The sequence below is a fragment of the Danio aesculapii genome, chromosome 18 (genome assembly GCF_903798145.1).
Source record: "Danio aesculapii chromosome 18, fDanAes4.1, whole genome shotgun sequence".
Classification (NCBI taxonomy): Eukaryota; Metazoa; Chordata; class Actinopteri; order Cypriniformes; family Danionidae; genus Danio; species Danio aesculapii.
This window is the reverse complement of record NC_079452.1, coordinates 52,088,581-52,106,927: the sequence shown is the minus strand read 5'-3', so window position 1 is coordinate 52,106,927 and position 18,347 is coordinate 52,088,581. Positions and strand designations below refer to the sequence as shown.

Below are 18,347 nucleotides of genomic sequence, written 5' to 3'. Positions count from 1 at the left end.
TGCTGGATAAGTTGGTGGTTCATTCCGCTGTGGTGACTCCTGGTGAATAAAGTAACTAAGCCGAACGAAAATGAATGAATGAATTATAGTTCACTTCTAGCTGATAATCCCTATTGATTACCATAGTATTTGTTTCCCTACTATGAAAGTCAGTGTTGATCAGCAGCTGTTTTGATACTAAGATTTTTTCCCCAAAAAACTTCTTTTGTGTTCAGCAGATGAAATAATTCTGTACAGTATGTCAGCTACTCGTTTAAATTCCTCCATCTTGTAAAATGACAGCCAACGTTTACCCTATTTATACCCTGTTGCCTTTCATAAAATTTGCTAATGGTTAAAACGTTTGCTAATGGTTGATCTGATTGTTTTTAAAAGGTTTTAAAAGTAATAAATAATATTTTTTTATTTGTAAAGCACTTTTCCTACATACATGCAACTCAAAGTGCTTCATAAACTAACAAATATTAAGAAACAACTTCATTATCATTTCCCAGAGATGGTTTGCAGCTGGAAGGGCATCCACTGCATAAAACATATGCTGAATAAGTTGGCGGTTCATTCCGCTGTGGCGACCCTAGATTAATGAAGAGACTAAGCCGAAAAGAAAATAAATAAATGAATGAACATCATTATCAAATAAAATATAAAAAATAGATAAAAAATGTATAAAGGGACATTCATTCATTCATTTTCTTTTCGGCTTAGTCCCTTTATTAATCAGGGGTCGCCACAGCGGAATGAATCACCAACTTATCCAGCATATGTTTTATGCAGCGGATGCCCTTCCAGTCACAATCTAACACTGGGAAACACCCTCACACTCTTGCGCACACTCACATACACTACGGCCAATTTAGTTTATTCAATTTACCTGTACCACATGTCTTTGGACTGTGGGGGAAACCAGAGCACCCTGAGGAAACCCACGGAAACACGGGGAGAACATATAAAGGGACATTTCACTCAAAAATGAAACTTACCTCACTATTTAGTCTCTCTCAAGTGGTTTTAAATCTTTTATTCTTCTGTTTACCACAAAATAAGATACTTTGAAAATGCTGGATGCTGGCAAATATCAACTTCTACCTCTAGTATTACACAGCAGATTATATTCAACAGCAGAAAGAAACTCAGATAGGTTCTGAATAAGTGAAGTGCGAGTAAATGATGACAGTTTATAATTTTGCATGAGCTATCCCTTTAATATGGCATGAGAGACTTGTTTACACTTGTGGATAACAAATGCATTAATGACATACTCTATACAGTATGACACATACAGTATGATATAACTCCAACAAAATAAATATAGACATACATTGAAATTCATGTTGTTGAATATTAAAAGCTCTTAAGCTGTAACTCTTAGTTGTTTATCTGTGTTAAGGCTAAAAACCTGTTTCCATAATTGTGACATTAGCGCGTAATTTGGCTAATGTTTGCAAGTCTCTGGGATTTAAATGTCGTTTATAGTATGTTTTAGGCCAAATCTTAAAATAGTCTTCTGCTGGCACAGTGGGGATGTTGTTGGCAAGATATAGTTTCTTAAATGCTTCATAAAATTAGGTGACACACTTTGTGCACAAACCTTTAAATAATGAAGTATTCTCTAGCATATTTGAGAAAGGTATTCAAACCTAACGCATGGTTGTGGACATAGAATAATAATACAATAGAAATTTGATATTCAAACACAAAGTGTGTTCAGTATCTGTAATATGTTTGCTGCAGATTATCGTAGTCGTATGCCAGCAGTTTAACAGGGAAGAGAGATGTGTCATATAACTTACTGAAATGCAAGATATGGCTAAGACAGTTCTCTAGTGGAACGCAAATATGCCATAGATATGAGCTCTGTACAAACAGAGGGGTCTGTTTGACTGTCCAATGCACATCTCAGTTAAATTGCACCAGGCTAACTATAGGAAATTGAGTTATAGCAAACTGAGTTATCAGAGAGTTATGACAACAGCATCACTGCTCTCTGTATAGGCCTCACAATAAACTCATTATTCCCATTAGGCATTTCAACTGTTTAGTAGGACGGCACAATATATAGTTTCAGCATTGATGTTGCAATGTGTGCATCCGCAATAGTCATACTGCAGAAACTGCCATATTGAATTGGGATTGTAGTTGACCAGGAGCACACAATTTGTGGAGTCATTGCAAAATTGAACCTTAAACTTACCAAAATGTTTTATCATTTGCTTGTGTGTTTAAGGCCTGTGACCGTGTGAGCATTTCAAGCCAGTTTGAAAGATTCAGGCGCAAGAAATTATAATGTTTGTAACTTTAAGAGAAAAAAAAAAAGTATACACTCACCGGCCACTTTATTAGGTACACCTTACTAGTACCTGGTTGGACTCACTTTTGCCTTCAAAACAACCTTAATCCTTCTTGGCACAGATTTAACAAAGTACTGGAAATATTCCTCAGAGATTTTGGTCCATATTGACATAATAGCATCGCGCAGTTGCTGCAGATTTGTCGGCTGCACATCCATGATGCGAATATCCCGTTCCATTACATCCCAGTCTGAGATGATTCGCGCTTTATGACATGGCACGTTATCCTGCTGGAAGTAGCCATTAGAAGATGGGTACACTGTGGTCATAAAGGGATGGACGGTCAGCAACAATGTTTTGAGAGGCTGTGGCCTTGACACCATGCTCAATTGGTACTAATGGGTTCAAAGTGTGCCAAGAATATATCCCCCACACCATTACACCACCACCACCAGCCTGAACTCTTGATACAAGGCAGGATGGATCCATGCTTTCATGTTGTTGGCGTCAAATTCTGACCCAACCATCCAAATGTGGCAGCAGAAATCAAGACTCATCCGACAACGTTTTTTCAGTTTTCTGATATCTAATTTTAGTGAGCCTGTGTGAATTGTAGCCACAGTTTCCTGTTCTTAGCTAACAGGAGTGGCACCCGGTGTGGTCTTCTGCTGCTGTAGCCCATCCGCTTCAAGGTTTGAAGTGTTGTGCATTCAGAGTTGCTCTTCTGCATACCTCAGTTGTAACAAGTGGTTATTTGAGTTACTGTTGCCTTTTTATCAGCGAGAACCAGTCTGGCCATTCTCCTCTGACCTCTGGCATCAACAAGGCATTTGCGCCCACAGAACTGCCGCTCACTGGATATTTTATTTTTTGGGCCATTCTCTGTAAATCCTAGAGGTGGCTGTGCGTGAAAATCTCAGTAGATCAGCAGTTTATGAAATATTCAGACCAGCATGTCTGACACCAACAACCATGCCACATTCAAAGTCACTTAAATCCCCTAATTTCCCCATTCTGATGCTCGCAGATCTTCTTGACCATGTCTACATGCCTAAATGCATTGAGTTGCTGCTATGTGATTGGCTGATTAGAAATTTTAACGAGCAGTTGGACAGGTGTACCTAATAAAGTGGCCAGTGAGTGTATTTGTGAGACTATACAGTGTTATTTTACTTTTAATTATTAACAATTACAATTTGTAATTGTAATTGAAGTACAATTTGTGTACTTCATTACTGCTAGACTTCCAGAAAACCATAAAGCACTGTAAATTTCATTTTTATCTTTGCTTTCCTGATTTTATCAATGCTTGTGATTTGTTTATTATTTAATATTTTTTTCAGATGCCTCTACAAATTATCTAAAATTATTCATTCAAACAGAACTATTAATTTCGTCTGGTAAAATTATACCCAATATCGCAATATGAATTGCAGAAAAGTAAAATATTGTAATTTTTTTCCCATTTTGGCTAACTCTATTGTTTAGGAATATGTTTGACTGCATTGAATTGGACAGTGTTGAATTATGAAGTATTTGGTAAATGAAATTGTACTTAGGGTTTGTAAAGTTGCCTGTATAAATCTTTTGATTTTGCCATCTGCCATAAATGCACATGTACTTATCATAAACATTAAGCATGCTCAAACATAGATAAAAATGAGGTTGCCATTCTAACAAACAACATTTATTTACTGTACACGTGCTAATCTTTATGTTATTTTACTTATATTTTAGGAATTTTACTTATTGACTCCATACTTTGTTGGTTTTACATTGTCTGTTGAATAAGTTGTGTAAATGTCTTTATTGGGTGACACTGGATAAGGCAATGCTGAAGTTCAGTTCACAATCTTGAACAACCCCAGATTAATGATCATAAAGCAAGGCAAGATCATAACATATAACCTATTTTTCAGGCATGTTTGATTCATTGATTGTATATGGCTGATTTTGACTGGAGTTTGTTATACCACACTCTAAAGCAGGGGTGCCCAAACTTTTTCTTATGAAGGGCCAAAAACCAAACTTGATTGAGGCTAGTGGGCCGAATGTAAATATAGTTGCCATGGCTAATTTCCTTATTTATTTAATAATATTTTAAAATAACTAGAAAGCATTGCTTTATATTAACAAATACAGTATATTTTACATTACATTTTATAATGAACTGTATAACTAATTTATAACAGAATAGAGTTACACTAGTTTTTGCCTTGACTTGCTTGCTGATGTCTTCGTCATTGTTCTGTATCCATCGAGGGACAGTATTTACTTTTTAGAAACTCAGATTAATTTACAACATTTAATTTCAGTTTGCTTTTTTCTAGCTCTGCAATAAAAAAAACAAACAAAAAAGGTTATGTAAACTAGAAACGACAATGTCTGTTACAGGCGTTCTCTCCAACTTTCTCCATTCTCACTCTCTTCTCAGATGGCATAGTGGGCCAAATCAAAGGTTACTATGGGCCAACTTTGGCATGCGGGACCTACTTTGAGCATATCTGCTCTAAAGGTGCAAATGTTGTTGTTGGGATGGTACCTTTTCAAAAGGGTCTTAAGTACTAATATGTAGCTTTAAGTTACTAAAATGGACCCTTTAGGTACAAAAATTAACATTTTGGAAAGGTACTGCCCCAGTGACAGCCTTTGTTACTGAGAAATGTAGTTGACTAATCAATTGAAAATTTCAATTTCTTTCTCAAACCAGGGGTTCGTTTCCCAAACAATGACATAACTCGCGGCTGAACTATCATAGTGCAATGCATCGTTTGGGAAAAGAACCAGGGGCGTAGCAACCGGGGGGTACGGGGGGATGCGTCCCACTCCCTTTTAGAGACAGACCATTTAGAAACAGGTGATTAATAATTATGTGAACGTATGATTTCATACAGCCGTCCCCCCACTTTTAAAATGTTCGCTACGCCACTGGGAACAATGTAGTGAGGAGTGTTTCCCCGTACTGTAGTTGTTCTGACGCAGATCCATCGCATGAACCACGTTAGTTATAACATAAAAGTCTATAATGAAGCTCTAAACGGAGTGGAGTAACATCTTTAGAGAAAACCCCCATAATTTTTTGTGCAAATTCTATTGTTTTACACGCACACGCATTTTTAATAAATCTTAAATTAGTTTTGGTAAAAACATGCACTTTCTTTTCATATTAATTGAAATATATGTAAACGACACATATAGGACAAATATCCTTGACAAATATTATTGAGAATATTCCATATAAAATCACCTAGCTAAGACATATTCTAATTTTATATATAAATCATATAAATTGTTAATGGTTGTAGGCCTAATTTACAGTAGGCTATTTATTAAGAAATGAAAAATAATCCTATTAATAATAATAGTAATAATAATAAAAATAATAATAAATATCATTATTAGTAGTAGTAGTACTATTAATAGGTAGGATATTGTTTATTTATTTTTATTTTTTTGTTTTTTTGAGAAGTCAGTCTTTTACAATTTGACACATTTTGCAGAAATGTTCTAACCAACAGGCCAATGTATTAACGTATGCTACATATTTTGTTTTCACAAGCTTTGGAGATGTACCATAAATTATACTTTTAAATAAGTCACCTTTAACTTTTGTCATAAGCCACGGCTGTGTTCAAAATTGTTTTCAAAGTCCACTGTGAAGAGAGCGCAATTGTCAATATGAAGATCGCTAAAACTGAACTGCAAAAAATACTTTGAATGCAAATTACACCTAAGAGAGATGACTTTAATGTTTTTTTTAAATCATTCCAAGATTAAATGTTGAAATATTCTAAATGAATAGGGCATAGAGGGAGAACTGGGAATAGAACACAGCCAGGAACTATGCTTCTAACTACAGCTCTAAAGGTGTAGTTGCAAGCGTACAAGTTTGCGACTGTAACAGTGAAGTGACGCTGACAACAGCAGTGAGGATCCAAACGCTGGTTTTATTATGCGGAGAATGGTCAGGCAGGCAACAGTCAATACAGGAGCAAACAGATGTACACGGGCAATCCAGAATCATGGTCAAAGGCAGGCAGCAGACATGAATGAACAAACAAAACAAAGATCGATACACAGCAAGACTACGCAAGGGAAATGCATTGTAATGTCACTATATAGTAAACAAGACTCACCAATGAGTGTCTCAAAGTGAGCCGTATATATGTGTGTAATCAGTACTTGAGCAGCATCAGCTGTGTGTTTGCAATCAGTCTGGATCAGGTACCGGTTGTGTGTTTGTGGTGCATGACTGGGACTTGTAGTCCATTTACCAGCAGATTTGTAGTCCTTTATGATCTGTGTGTTTACCAGCAATCTGCACAGGCTGGATCGCTGGTGATCGTGACAGTTTGCGAATGTTTGTTGAAACGACGGATTTGGGAAATGCCAAATCAACAAACTATGATTGTAATGACAGAACTTGTGACCTTAGTTGGCTAACGATGGTTTTGGGAAACGTAGCCCAGGTCAACTAATGAGACAATGGACCATTTATATAAAGGGCTTTTTACTTAATAATCAGAATGAATCAGTCAATTGAAAGCAGTGTGTATTATAATCAATACAGTTTAAATATTTTTACACAAAAAATACTGTTCAATTAATCACATTGTTGCTTAATGTCATGACATTAAAAAAACCTAAATAATAGGAAATTGATTCACAATTAGAGGAAATCAGTAAGCAAATAGTGTTTTGCCCATTGAATTGAAATGATCTCTCAGTCAAAGAAATCAGTAGTGCAGAATGGGGAGCTTTGCAGACTCCTGGAGCTGGAGCGCTTTAGAGGAATAGGATTATAGTAAAGAGCGTGGCCTTAATAACATGCTCTTTTTACAGCCATGCCATATTTATGTTGCTCAAAGCTGCTTCATTAAAGTCCTGTGGTTCCTCTTCATGGTTGCCTGGTGGCATTATTTCACTTCCAGCAGCTATTTCTGTCATAGGTTTTGATAAGCATGATGATTATTTCACAGATTGAAAGGCTTTGTCAAAACAATTATTTGAATGTGTCATTGTTTATTTTTGATGTTCTTGTATTGCTAGTTAGAATAGCTGTGTTTGGCTTGGTTAGACATTTGATTTCTCTAATTTGACGTTCCCTGATGCCCATTCTAATGTTACTATATCTCATAATGTACTGTATCTTGTGTACATACTAGAGAAAGTTAAGACCGCTGCTTTATTTTGAACTAATCTTTAACATCTTACATTATATCTACACATTATAACATCGGTGTTATGGTTTTTTTAGGGTTTAATTGGACTCCTGTATGGTGCCAACTTTTAAAATGTTAATATCATACTAATTAACACATGTAAACACCCATGGGGGACTCACAAAATAAAACTGGAGCTATGTATGGGTTGTTGATGTAACGTTGCAGTTTCATTGTCACACATGACAATAATCAATATACACTCAAAATAATATTTTTGATGTTTGTTCAAACTACTTATTTGTAATCAGCTGAATCAACACAACTATTGAGGGTTTTTGTGGAACAACTTAAGTATTTCGTGTTCAATCAACTTAAATTTGTAAAAACAATTAAGTTAACTTAACCGATTTGTGTGGAGCCCTGCATTTTTACAGTGTACACTAAAATGATTCAAAGATAATTCATTGGATTTACAATTTTTTTTAAAGTAAATTGTTGCAAACAATTAATTTGGGCTGAATTTAAAACATTAATAAATTTAATTTGTTTAAATTCAGCCCATATAATTGTTTGCAACCATTTTGCAGAAATCCTATTTTTTAGTGTACTGTAGAAATCTCAAAACTGTCCTATGGTGTGACTGTTTCAAGCATAATTCAATAAATTACATCTTGTAAATATAAAAAAAGAATTTAAAGAACATGCAAACTCCACACAGAAACGCATCCTGGCCCAGCCAGGACTCGAAGCACCGACCTTCTTGCTGTAAGACAGCAGTATGGTAAAACTTTTTTGTTGAAGGACCCCATTCAATGTCATATATCAAATAACTGAAGCCTCCTGTGAAAGCTCAGGATGTGAACCACCTAATGTCATGATAAAATATTAAGCGAAACATTATTTACTGCCATATCACCCTGCAGCCCAAAACCGATTACTCAGTCAAGCTAAAGCTGCCTTTCCACTGCACACGACAAGCGACAGACCAGAAGTCATTCATTTCCAATAGAGAGTAGTCCGGGAGCTGCGTGTAGTTTTAGTCATCTCCGTATGCGTTAAATTCAGATCCAATTTGGGCTCTGGATACGTTGAAATATTTGAACTCATGCGACTAGACCGTATGCAACTGGCTGATCAGATGTGATGTATTCCAGTGTTGTCCAAGCAGGTCCATATGCGCGAGATGAGAAATGGGGGGGGGGGTGGTGGTGATGGGGGGATGGGGGTGGTGAATCAAAAAAAAGTCTATTAAAAAAAACAATTTTAATAATAAAAAAATATTCTTTTTTATGTTGTCTCCACAAGGAGGCGCATTCCGACAGTCATATCTGAATGTCGTGCGCAGTGGAAAGGCAGCTTAAGCAGAGCTGAGCTTGGTCAGTACCTGGATGGGAGACCACATGGGAAAACTAGGTCGCTGTTGGAAGTGGTCTTAGTGAGGCCAGCAGAGGGGCGCTCAACCTGCAGTCTGTGTGAGTCCTAATGCCCCAGTACAGTGAAGGGGACACTATACTGTCAGTGCGCGCATTCTTTCAGATGACATGTTAAACCAAGGTCTCTGTGGTCATTAAAAATCCCATGGCACTTCCCGCAAAAGAGTAGGGGTGTAACCCCAGTGTACCGGCCAAATTCCCTCCATCGGCCGTTACCCATCATGGCCTCCCAATCATCCCCATCCATCGAATTGGCTCTATCACTGTCTGTCCACTCCCTTTATAACTGGTGTGTGGAGAGCGCACTGGCACCATTTTCCTGTGGCTGCTGCCACATCATTCTATTAAATGCTGCACACTGGTGGTGGTGTGGAGAGACCCCCACCCCCCCCCCCCCTCTCCCCCTCATGATTGTGAAGCACTTTGGGTACATGGCCATAGACAATAAATGCGCTATATATATACACATTACTTACTTACTATTTTCGTATAAAAATAAGCCAGATAAAAATAGGCCACAAAGTCAAATGTAAATCTCTCTCAGTTTGTAGGATGTATATTTGTAATACAGCTTATTTGTAATACAGCCATATAAAATGAAGTGACATGTTTCAGTCGTTTTAAATGGAAGTACCACAAACTGCAAGTGCAACCGATCATTTAAAACGCAGTTTTGTATAAAAAAAGGTGGATATAAAGCTGCAGAATGACGTACGTTAACTCTTTCACTTTACATCACTCTGAACTTTTGTCTTGCTCAAATTGTGCAATGGAGCAAACAATGTCAGTACATTACAAATGAACATACAATCTTCTCATTTGTTTCTTCCAGGTTAGCGTGTTGACCACGTTGGAGCGGCGCTTCAATCTTCAGAGCGCTGATGTCGGTGTCATCGCCAGCAGCTTTGAGATTGGCAACCTGGCCCTCATTCTCTTCGTTAGTTATTTTGGTGCTAAAGCCCACCGTCCCCGTTTAATTGGCTGCGGAGGCATTGTCATGGCTTTGGGAGCCTTGCTTTCTGCATTACCAGAATTCCTCGCCAGTCAATACAAGATCACAGACACTTGGAGCAAAGATCAGGGCCGAGATGTTTGCTCCAACACCTCCAAAGCTGATGAACCATGTGGAAGCAGAGCAAACACCAACATGATGTACCTGCTTCTGATTGGAGCACAGGTGCTGCTGGGAATCGGTGCAACACCCGTTCAGCCCCTGGGTGTTTCCTACATAGACGATCACGTGCGGAAGAAAGATTCTTCTCTCTATATAGGTATGTAAGCGCTGGGGTTTCTAATTCATTTAGTAGCGATGAAGCGACTTTTTATGATGGCTGATTGCGTTTGTTGTAGTTTTTTATTGCGAGGAAATTGTGATACAGATTTTTTGTCACTTAATAATATAATATATAGTCACTAAAATAATTTTAATTTGACTACAATTGTATAATTTCAAAATACAAAGTAAAAGTATTATGATTGAAATTATGTTAATAAAACATATGTACAAAACAAAAACACTAAACTGAAAAAAAGGATTCCTGCAAAATTGTTGCAAATCATTTATATGGTTTGAATTTAAACAAACAAATTAAATTTAATAATATTCAACTCAATTTGTTTGCTTAAATTCAGCCCAAATAAATTTTTTACATCCACTTCACTTAAAAACATTTAGTAAATCCAAGGTATCATCTTTGTATTGATCTTTCAGTGTGGACAGGCTGAATGAAAAGGCATTAAACTGAGGTAATCTTCAAGGAAAGGAGATCTAAACTTTTCTGAAAAAATGAGTGTCACTTATAGATACTGTACAAAACTTCACAATTCAGAAATCCACTCAAAATTCAGTATTTATTCTATTCCAGTATTTCAGAAATGGGCACTTTTTTCCTAATGAGTTTTTGAGAGACAACCAAAATCAGTAGATGCTCAAATATTTTGATATTGAAACAATATTGAAAAGTTTCAAGAGTCGATACACCAAGCAGAAGCTATTATAAAGCACTAACATGCCTTATAAAACATCAAACAATCACAGAAGTATCAACTGAACATTTTGTGAATTCAGAATATCTAATGTATGTATTTATGTGAGTGCTTCATCATTCCTTTTTCACTTCAGCTTTAAAAGCCTCTATTAACCTAGTGTGATTGGTCTTGGCTCATCCCTAGAGTGTAAGACACTTTCAGTACATCATGTGATTTAGCTGTTAAATTCAAATCTGCTTTCCCGTGACAGCTCGGCCTGAGCCTGGAGGTTATCATAAATCAATGTTTTCAAACATATATTATATATTATGTTATATATTATGTCTTCCCTGGAGTTGTGATGTCTGTGCACGGTCGGGGGGTTCCATTTACCTGCATTTCGTTGCCTTGTACTTGTACATGTGTGATGACAATAAATTGAATCTAATCTAATCTAATCTAATCTAATAAGACTGCACGTTTTATCGTTTCAGCATTGATATCGCAATGTGTGCATCCGCAAAAGTCTCATCACATAGACATGCAATGTTGAGTTTATATTTGAGGATTGAGGATTATATTTGAACAAAAGTCAGCTCAGAACACAACATTTGTGGAGTCGTTGCAGAGTTTAACCACAATGGAGTGAAATGATTTATATGCATGTTTTTAATGCCTGTGAGAGATTAAAATATTCAGGAACAAATGTTTCATAAAGAATACATTTATTGCATTATTTATACAATAAACTTTGCAGTGTAATTTTTACATTTATAGTTACAAAGCCACATTTGTAGTTTACATTATTATATTTTATGCATTAATCACTTGCCTACAGAATCATCCCAATCAATCTAAATGAATACATTTGGTAACACTTAAGGGTCCAATGCTCATTATTAATTAATTGCTTATTAGCATGCATGTTATTGAGATATTGGCTGCTTATTAGAACTTATAAACTAAATACTCTGCATGATCACATTCTACATTCATAACCCAATACCTAAACAACCTTAATATCTATTAATAAGGAGCAAATTATTGAACCAAAAGTCCTAATTGATACTTTGCTAATAGCGAGAAGTGAATGTTAAAATAAAGCATGACTATAAATTATTTCCAAATAGTGCTATTCAATCATTTCGTCTTATTGTAGATACAGTAAATCGCAAAATATAGATATAGATAAATACAGATTTTTCCAATATTGTGCAGCCCTAATATACAGTGCTCACCATAAATAAGTACACCCCTTACAAATCTTTTAAATTCATATTTTAATAGGAATCCTTACAATATTATAGTTGTGCATATACATTAGATTAGTCAGTATTGAAGCCAAATCTGGAGCTTATTTAACATACAATAACGGTCCAAAAACTAGTACACCCAAATGCATATGTTATAGAAAAATATTAAATACAAATTTTAAAAAGAGGAAAAATCAAGAAACAAGTTTTGTAGATTGTAATTTTTTTGCAATATTTAGCTAGAATTTAATTGTATTCTCTTTCAATTTCTAAAAATGTTTGATGACTAAAATATTATTTTAATAAATATATCTGTTTAATAAATCTTATTAAATTTTGTTTAAATGCACCATTGCCTAAATTCACTGAAAAAATTCCTGGTGAGTTGATAGGTGAATCTCTAGCATTTAATGTACAGTTGAAGTACAGTTAAAAAAATTCTCTCCTTTAAACAGAAATTGGGGGAAAAAATAAAAAGGGGGGCTAATGATTTAGGGGGGCTAATAATTCTGACTTCAACTGTTCATAGCTACAGGCATCAGTTTTGCTTTTGTTTTGTTCACTTAGTATATTGTACCAGAATTATTTAAAGGAAAGCACATGTCTCCTCTAGGGACCTAGTAAGTAAAAAGTAGATGATTATCAGGGTGATTTATTGTGGTTTCAGGCCTTCCAGTGGCAAGCCAAAAAGCACTGATGTATTAAAGTGGAACAGCAAATGAGCTATGCCATAAAGCACTGGGTCAATATGAAAAAAAAAAATATGATTCTGTGTAGACATACTATATGCCAGATGATCAAACGTGGTATACTATACTTTTATAAAAACTCCAATGCGAATAAATGCCATTTCAGCTTGAAAACTGCAAGCTAAACTTTAAGCAGCTCAAAAGCGTAGGCCAAATCTAGTTGTTGATTGATTTTTGCAAAATATAAAGATTTAAAATGATACGTAATTAGTGTTTTACTGCTGCACTGTCCTCCTCAAATATAGGCTTTTAATGTTATCTACTGATTCTTGTTCTAAATATACACAATGGTTTATTTTTGTTATGAAAACTGTTGTCACAGTGATTGACATTTTAGTGTCTGTCTTTTGTGAATCATGTAAAATGTTTTCATACACACACACACAGGTTCCAGAGAATTTACAAAGAATTAATCTAAAAAACAAGACAGAACATGACTTTAAGATCATCCTCAGTGCAGAAAGTATACTCAACGTCAGCAGTTGTCAGGGTGACAAGAACAAGACAAATGTCATGTTCAGAGATAACAGGAAACATATCTTATCTGTACAGGAAGCAAATCTTTTCAAAGTGCACAGATTTCCAAGTTTCAGAGTAGGTGGGCCTTGATTTATTTCACATGGCTGTGTGCATCTCAGTGATGAGAGCAAGAGGAGAAATGGTAAAGGAAGAGGTGAATTCAGTCGCTGTTTGATGCTTTATAGCTTTTACATTGAGTATGAAAGCCTGCTTACAAATAGAAATTGCCTCCCACTTTGTATCTCACAATTCAGAATTTTCTCTTGCCACTAGCTTTTTTCTGAGTTTTAGTTTTTTTCTCAGAGCTCACACTTTTTTATGACTTTTTCTCACAGTTTAGATTTCTTTTCCTCAGAATTTTGACATTATATCTTACAAAAGTGACTTGCTAATTATTTATTACATATTTATAATATATTTGTTTCTTGCAAATCTGAGTTGTTATACATCTCATAGAGTGTTTGTTCAAATTGCATTTTCAATTTATACGTTTTTTAAGTTTTCGCTAATTTATTTTGCACAATAGCAGATTTATTGGTAATTATCTGGCAATTTTCACTTCATTTCTCACTCAGTTCAGTTTTTCAGTTTTTCAAGTCTGGGAGACGTAAACATTCAATCGTGAGGTGATATACTGTGAAATAATACTGTGAAATACTCACCATTTTTCAGTTTTAGAGTTTTGCATCTTGTAGGTTATAGCCTAATTGTATGTTTATGTCCACTAAAGCTCTTCAAATTGAAAGTAAATGTTCAGCCATTTTGAAAAAAAGGTTTCAATTACTTGTTTTCTCTTCTATGATGAAACACGCTTTCAGGACTTTCCTACAAAATGCACATTCAGTATAAAATCATCAATCAGGATTTATTAGTATAAATAATTTTTTTGCACATACCTGTAGCTCCTTGAAAATAACAACTTTTCATTTTCCTTTGATCTTAGTACTAGGGTTCGACGATGTCGACCAATTTGGCATTGTACGATGTCTAATGTGAAACATTGCGATGGATGATGGCATCGTTGTCGTGGGCAGCAATGAATTAATTATTTATGAATAATTATTTAATTCATAACAAGTTAATTATTTGTAGCCTACCGTTTCAACTACCTAACCTGCATAGTCTTAGTTTTACTCATAACCAAATCATAAATAAATAAAGATAAGTTACATACAATTTACCACCAGTTACTCACTGGCATAAATAGGCAGAGTGATCTGTGTTGTTATAATGGCGTCGGCAAACTCAGTTGGTAAAAAAAGGTGCACAACAAACAGCAACAAACCAACAGTATCTGAGGTTTTCACTAAAATTACTAAGTACATGCGTAAAAGCGAAAGGTTGAGGCAGTGTACTGACCTGCTGACTGCCTGGAGCTCAGACGAGCGCATGACAGTCTCTGTGTGTGTGTGTGGTCATGTGACGTGTGTGGAGGGCTGTTCACAAACGCTAGGTGAATGTGGATCGTTTTCAATCTCAAGTGCCATTTTAAAACTAAGATGTATTAGTGTAAATGGGGCCTAAGTGTGTATTTTTCGCGAGCAGATTTGCGACGGGGGAGGGGCGGAGGATCGCGATGCCGGCTCAGAATCATGATGTCTATCGACCCAACCCTACTTAGTACACAATGTAACTACAGGAGAATCCATTTAAATAGAAAAATTATCCAAAAAAATCTTTTGGCCGAAATGCTAATGGTCTAATCCAATTCAATGATTTATGCTAAGCTAAGCTTAAAGTGCTCCTGCCAGACTTGGCGATTGGCTGAATGGTTTAAATAATAGTAAAATTAAATTATTTAACTCTATAATCCTTTTTCTAAAAATACATTTTCTTTTAGAGTATTCCTTTAAAAATGTATTCCACATTATTAGGCAATTTTCCCTTTTATACATAGAACAATCATCCACTTCAAACATATTTCAGTCTTTCTTTCTTGCAAAGTACTTATTGTATGTTGTATGGATTGTACTTTTCTTTCAGGTTTTTTCTTGAGTTATGCAAAATCCTTTCTTCCTTCTCCTGTTGAGCTATGCTACTTATCTCAGCCCCTGTTCATAGTGCTTTAATAAACTTGCAACAGAAAAACCCGTCATTTCAAAAGGCTTTTGGGCAAGCGCAGTTCTTGTTTGACAGCGTGCACTAGGAAATGGACACACACTGATTTCAGTTTGCAAGCTCAGAGGGAGATTTGAAGCTGTTTCTCCTCCGATAAGCCGCACTGCGGAGTTTGAAGGCAAACAAGCAGCGTTTCGTTTGAGAACAATGTTGTATTGTGGTGAAGGCTGCGCTCAGCTGATCGGCTAAATCCCGAGGCTGCAGGCATGGCATGTGCTGCATGAATGGGCCAGATTGTTCAGACATCACTGTTTTTTGTTTTTTTCATGTTCCGCTAATATATTCTCAATTTGCAACACAATAACAACCTAGCTTGTGTAATTGTTTTTCCACTTGTAGAAACTGTTCAGGTTCGTTTGCAATGCACAGATCTAAGCTACATGCTTGATTCGAATGAGTTAAACATTGTATGTGTTATGTATGAACTAGTGCATGCCGAAGCAATGCATTTGAGTTATTTTGATTTTTATGTCTTAAGCTTGAGGATTAACATTTAGATGAAGATATTTTGAAGATAGTGTCCACATGCTGTTATGTTAGTCTTTGTTCAGTTTTGGAGATGTAGTGAATATTTGTGCTGATTTTGTGGCAGTGTAAAATTAGACAACATTGCAAATACTGAAAATGTTTAAATGCACACTTTTGGCAATGAATTTTTCAAAATATTGACTAACTGTCTGATGGTTTTGTTAGTTAAATTGTCACAAGGTTTATTTATTTATTGCATTTTTTGACCACCAATATAGTAATAACAACAATATTGTGAAATATGATTACAAATTCATTCATTCATTCATTTTCTTTTCGGCTTAGACCCTTTATTAATTTGGGGTCACCACAGCAGAATGAACCGCCAACTTATCCAGCATATGTTTTACGCAGTGGATGCCCTTCCAGCTACAACCCATCCCTTGGAAACATCCATACACACTCATTCGCACACCTACACTAAGGACAATTTAGCCTACCCAATTCACCTGTACCACATGTCTTTGGGAAACCAGAGCACCCGGTGGAAACCCATGCCAACACGGGGAGAACATGCAAACTCCACACAGAAATGCCAACTGACCCAGTCGAGGCTCAAACCAGCGACTTTCGTGCTGTGAGGCGAACGTGCTACCCACTGCACCACCGTGCAGCTCATGATTACAAATTGAAATGTTTTATATTTTAAAATATTATAAAACTTAAAATATTTGTATTTTTTTCTTCTTAATTGTCTTTATTCTTCAGAAATCACCCTAATGTACTGATATGGTGTCTTATTAATATTATTATTGATTATTACTGGTATTCAATCATTAATAATAACGTTAATATTTTTTGACGTAAATAGTTCTGCTATTTGCTTCATTTTTTGTTATAATCATTTTCTAAAATCAAAACCACCCATATTTGAATGATTTCTGGCATATCTAACAATTGATTTTTTTATTTGTTGTTAATAAATGCAGCTATCCGAGAGAAATATAGTGATTAAACAATATAATATTTTTTTTAGCATTTAAATAGAGTATTTCTTTAGCTGTTTTCTGAACTGATACTTGGCTGACAGGAAAACCAGGCAGACTTTATATATGTTCATAACCAAATATAGACTCTATAACAGCCTCGGTTACCCTTTAACTTTAATGAGTTAGAACAGACCGCATGATTGTGTCTTTTTATTGCCTGTCAGCTTCATTGAATGTGGCTTCCAGGTCAGACTGAACCCACAGTGTACTTCTTATCTGTACTCCTGTGCATCACACTCATATGCTTCAATACACCCCTGCACTCTTCACTGTGAAAAGCCTTCATTAGTGGAACTTAAAAAACATTCATTAGCAAATTTAGTGTTTTAATGCAAGATGCTTTCAAAGAAAACCCTTATGAAATACACCTTAGCGTCTCTGTTATTATCCATCAAGATCTTAAGTGCTAATAAAAGCTAGGCTTAATTTTTCTCCTACTTAAAACTGAAATGAACACTAAATAGAGCTTTTATACTCCAGAACGTTGTTGGAAAAATATGGTAATGTTGGATGAGACAATTATGACCTGTTGGCCATAGCAACAACAGATTTACTTCATGGTGAGGCTGATTGCTCTGATAAACAACTTTAAATGCAATTAGATGCATGCATGACATTCACGCACATTTTTTCATCCCAGGCTTGTTTGAAATATGTGCTTCACCCTACATTTTCGTTTCATTTCTTTCATGTTTCTTTGCACGTTTTAGATAACAAATCCACTAGAGGGCACTGTCTAATGCTTGCTACTTTGAAATACATTGCTTAGGGTGTTTATTGTTATATGTTTCAGATCAACATCATTCTTGTAAACGTTCACGAAAAGGCAGAGTTTGTTGTACAGATCACCTAACCACTGAAATAAACTCTTCCCTTAATTTATTCAACCCGTACATTGCTTTCGAATGCAAACATATGAGGACAAAATGGACTGCGCCCACGTTGTTGTACCTGGATTTTGCATTGCTTTTATCTCTTTTGCAGAACTGCGCTTCACTGGATTTGAACCCCAGTGCTTTGCATTACAAAAACAACTCTGTACAAATGGAGCTACAGTACCGTATAGACAGCGTTAAGGTGTTTTGTGATTTTTATTTGGTTTTGTGCAAAGAACCGAACAAAAATAATCCTTTATTCAATGATAATGTCACAGTAACTATCATTACTGTAAAAAGAAAGACAATGTTCTGTTGTCATACTGCCCTGTAGCATTTATTTACCTAGAAACTGCAGTCAAAGGTATGTTGAAGTATGTTTTGCGGCTTCACAAAAAATGTAGGCTAAAGCATATTTTTCCAATGAGCCTCTGTTGTAACTAATTTATTTTGGGGGGTTGT

The 18,347-nt window shown here is 35.7% G+C and overlaps 1 protein-coding gene across 1 annotated transcript in view; it reads left to right on the top strand.

The window, feature by feature from the left end:
- The window catches only part of slco3a1a (solute carrier organic anion transporter family member 3A1a), a 123,415-nt gene that overhangs the window by 13,554 nt on the left and 91,514 nt on the right, over window positions 1-18,347 (top strand). The window contains exon 2 of the mRNA XM_056478669.1: window positions 9,719-10,157. Coding sequence (XP_056334644.1) covers window positions 9,719-10,157 — 439 coding nt within the window. The remainder of the gene's footprint in view (window positions 1-9,718; window positions 10,158-18,347) is intronic.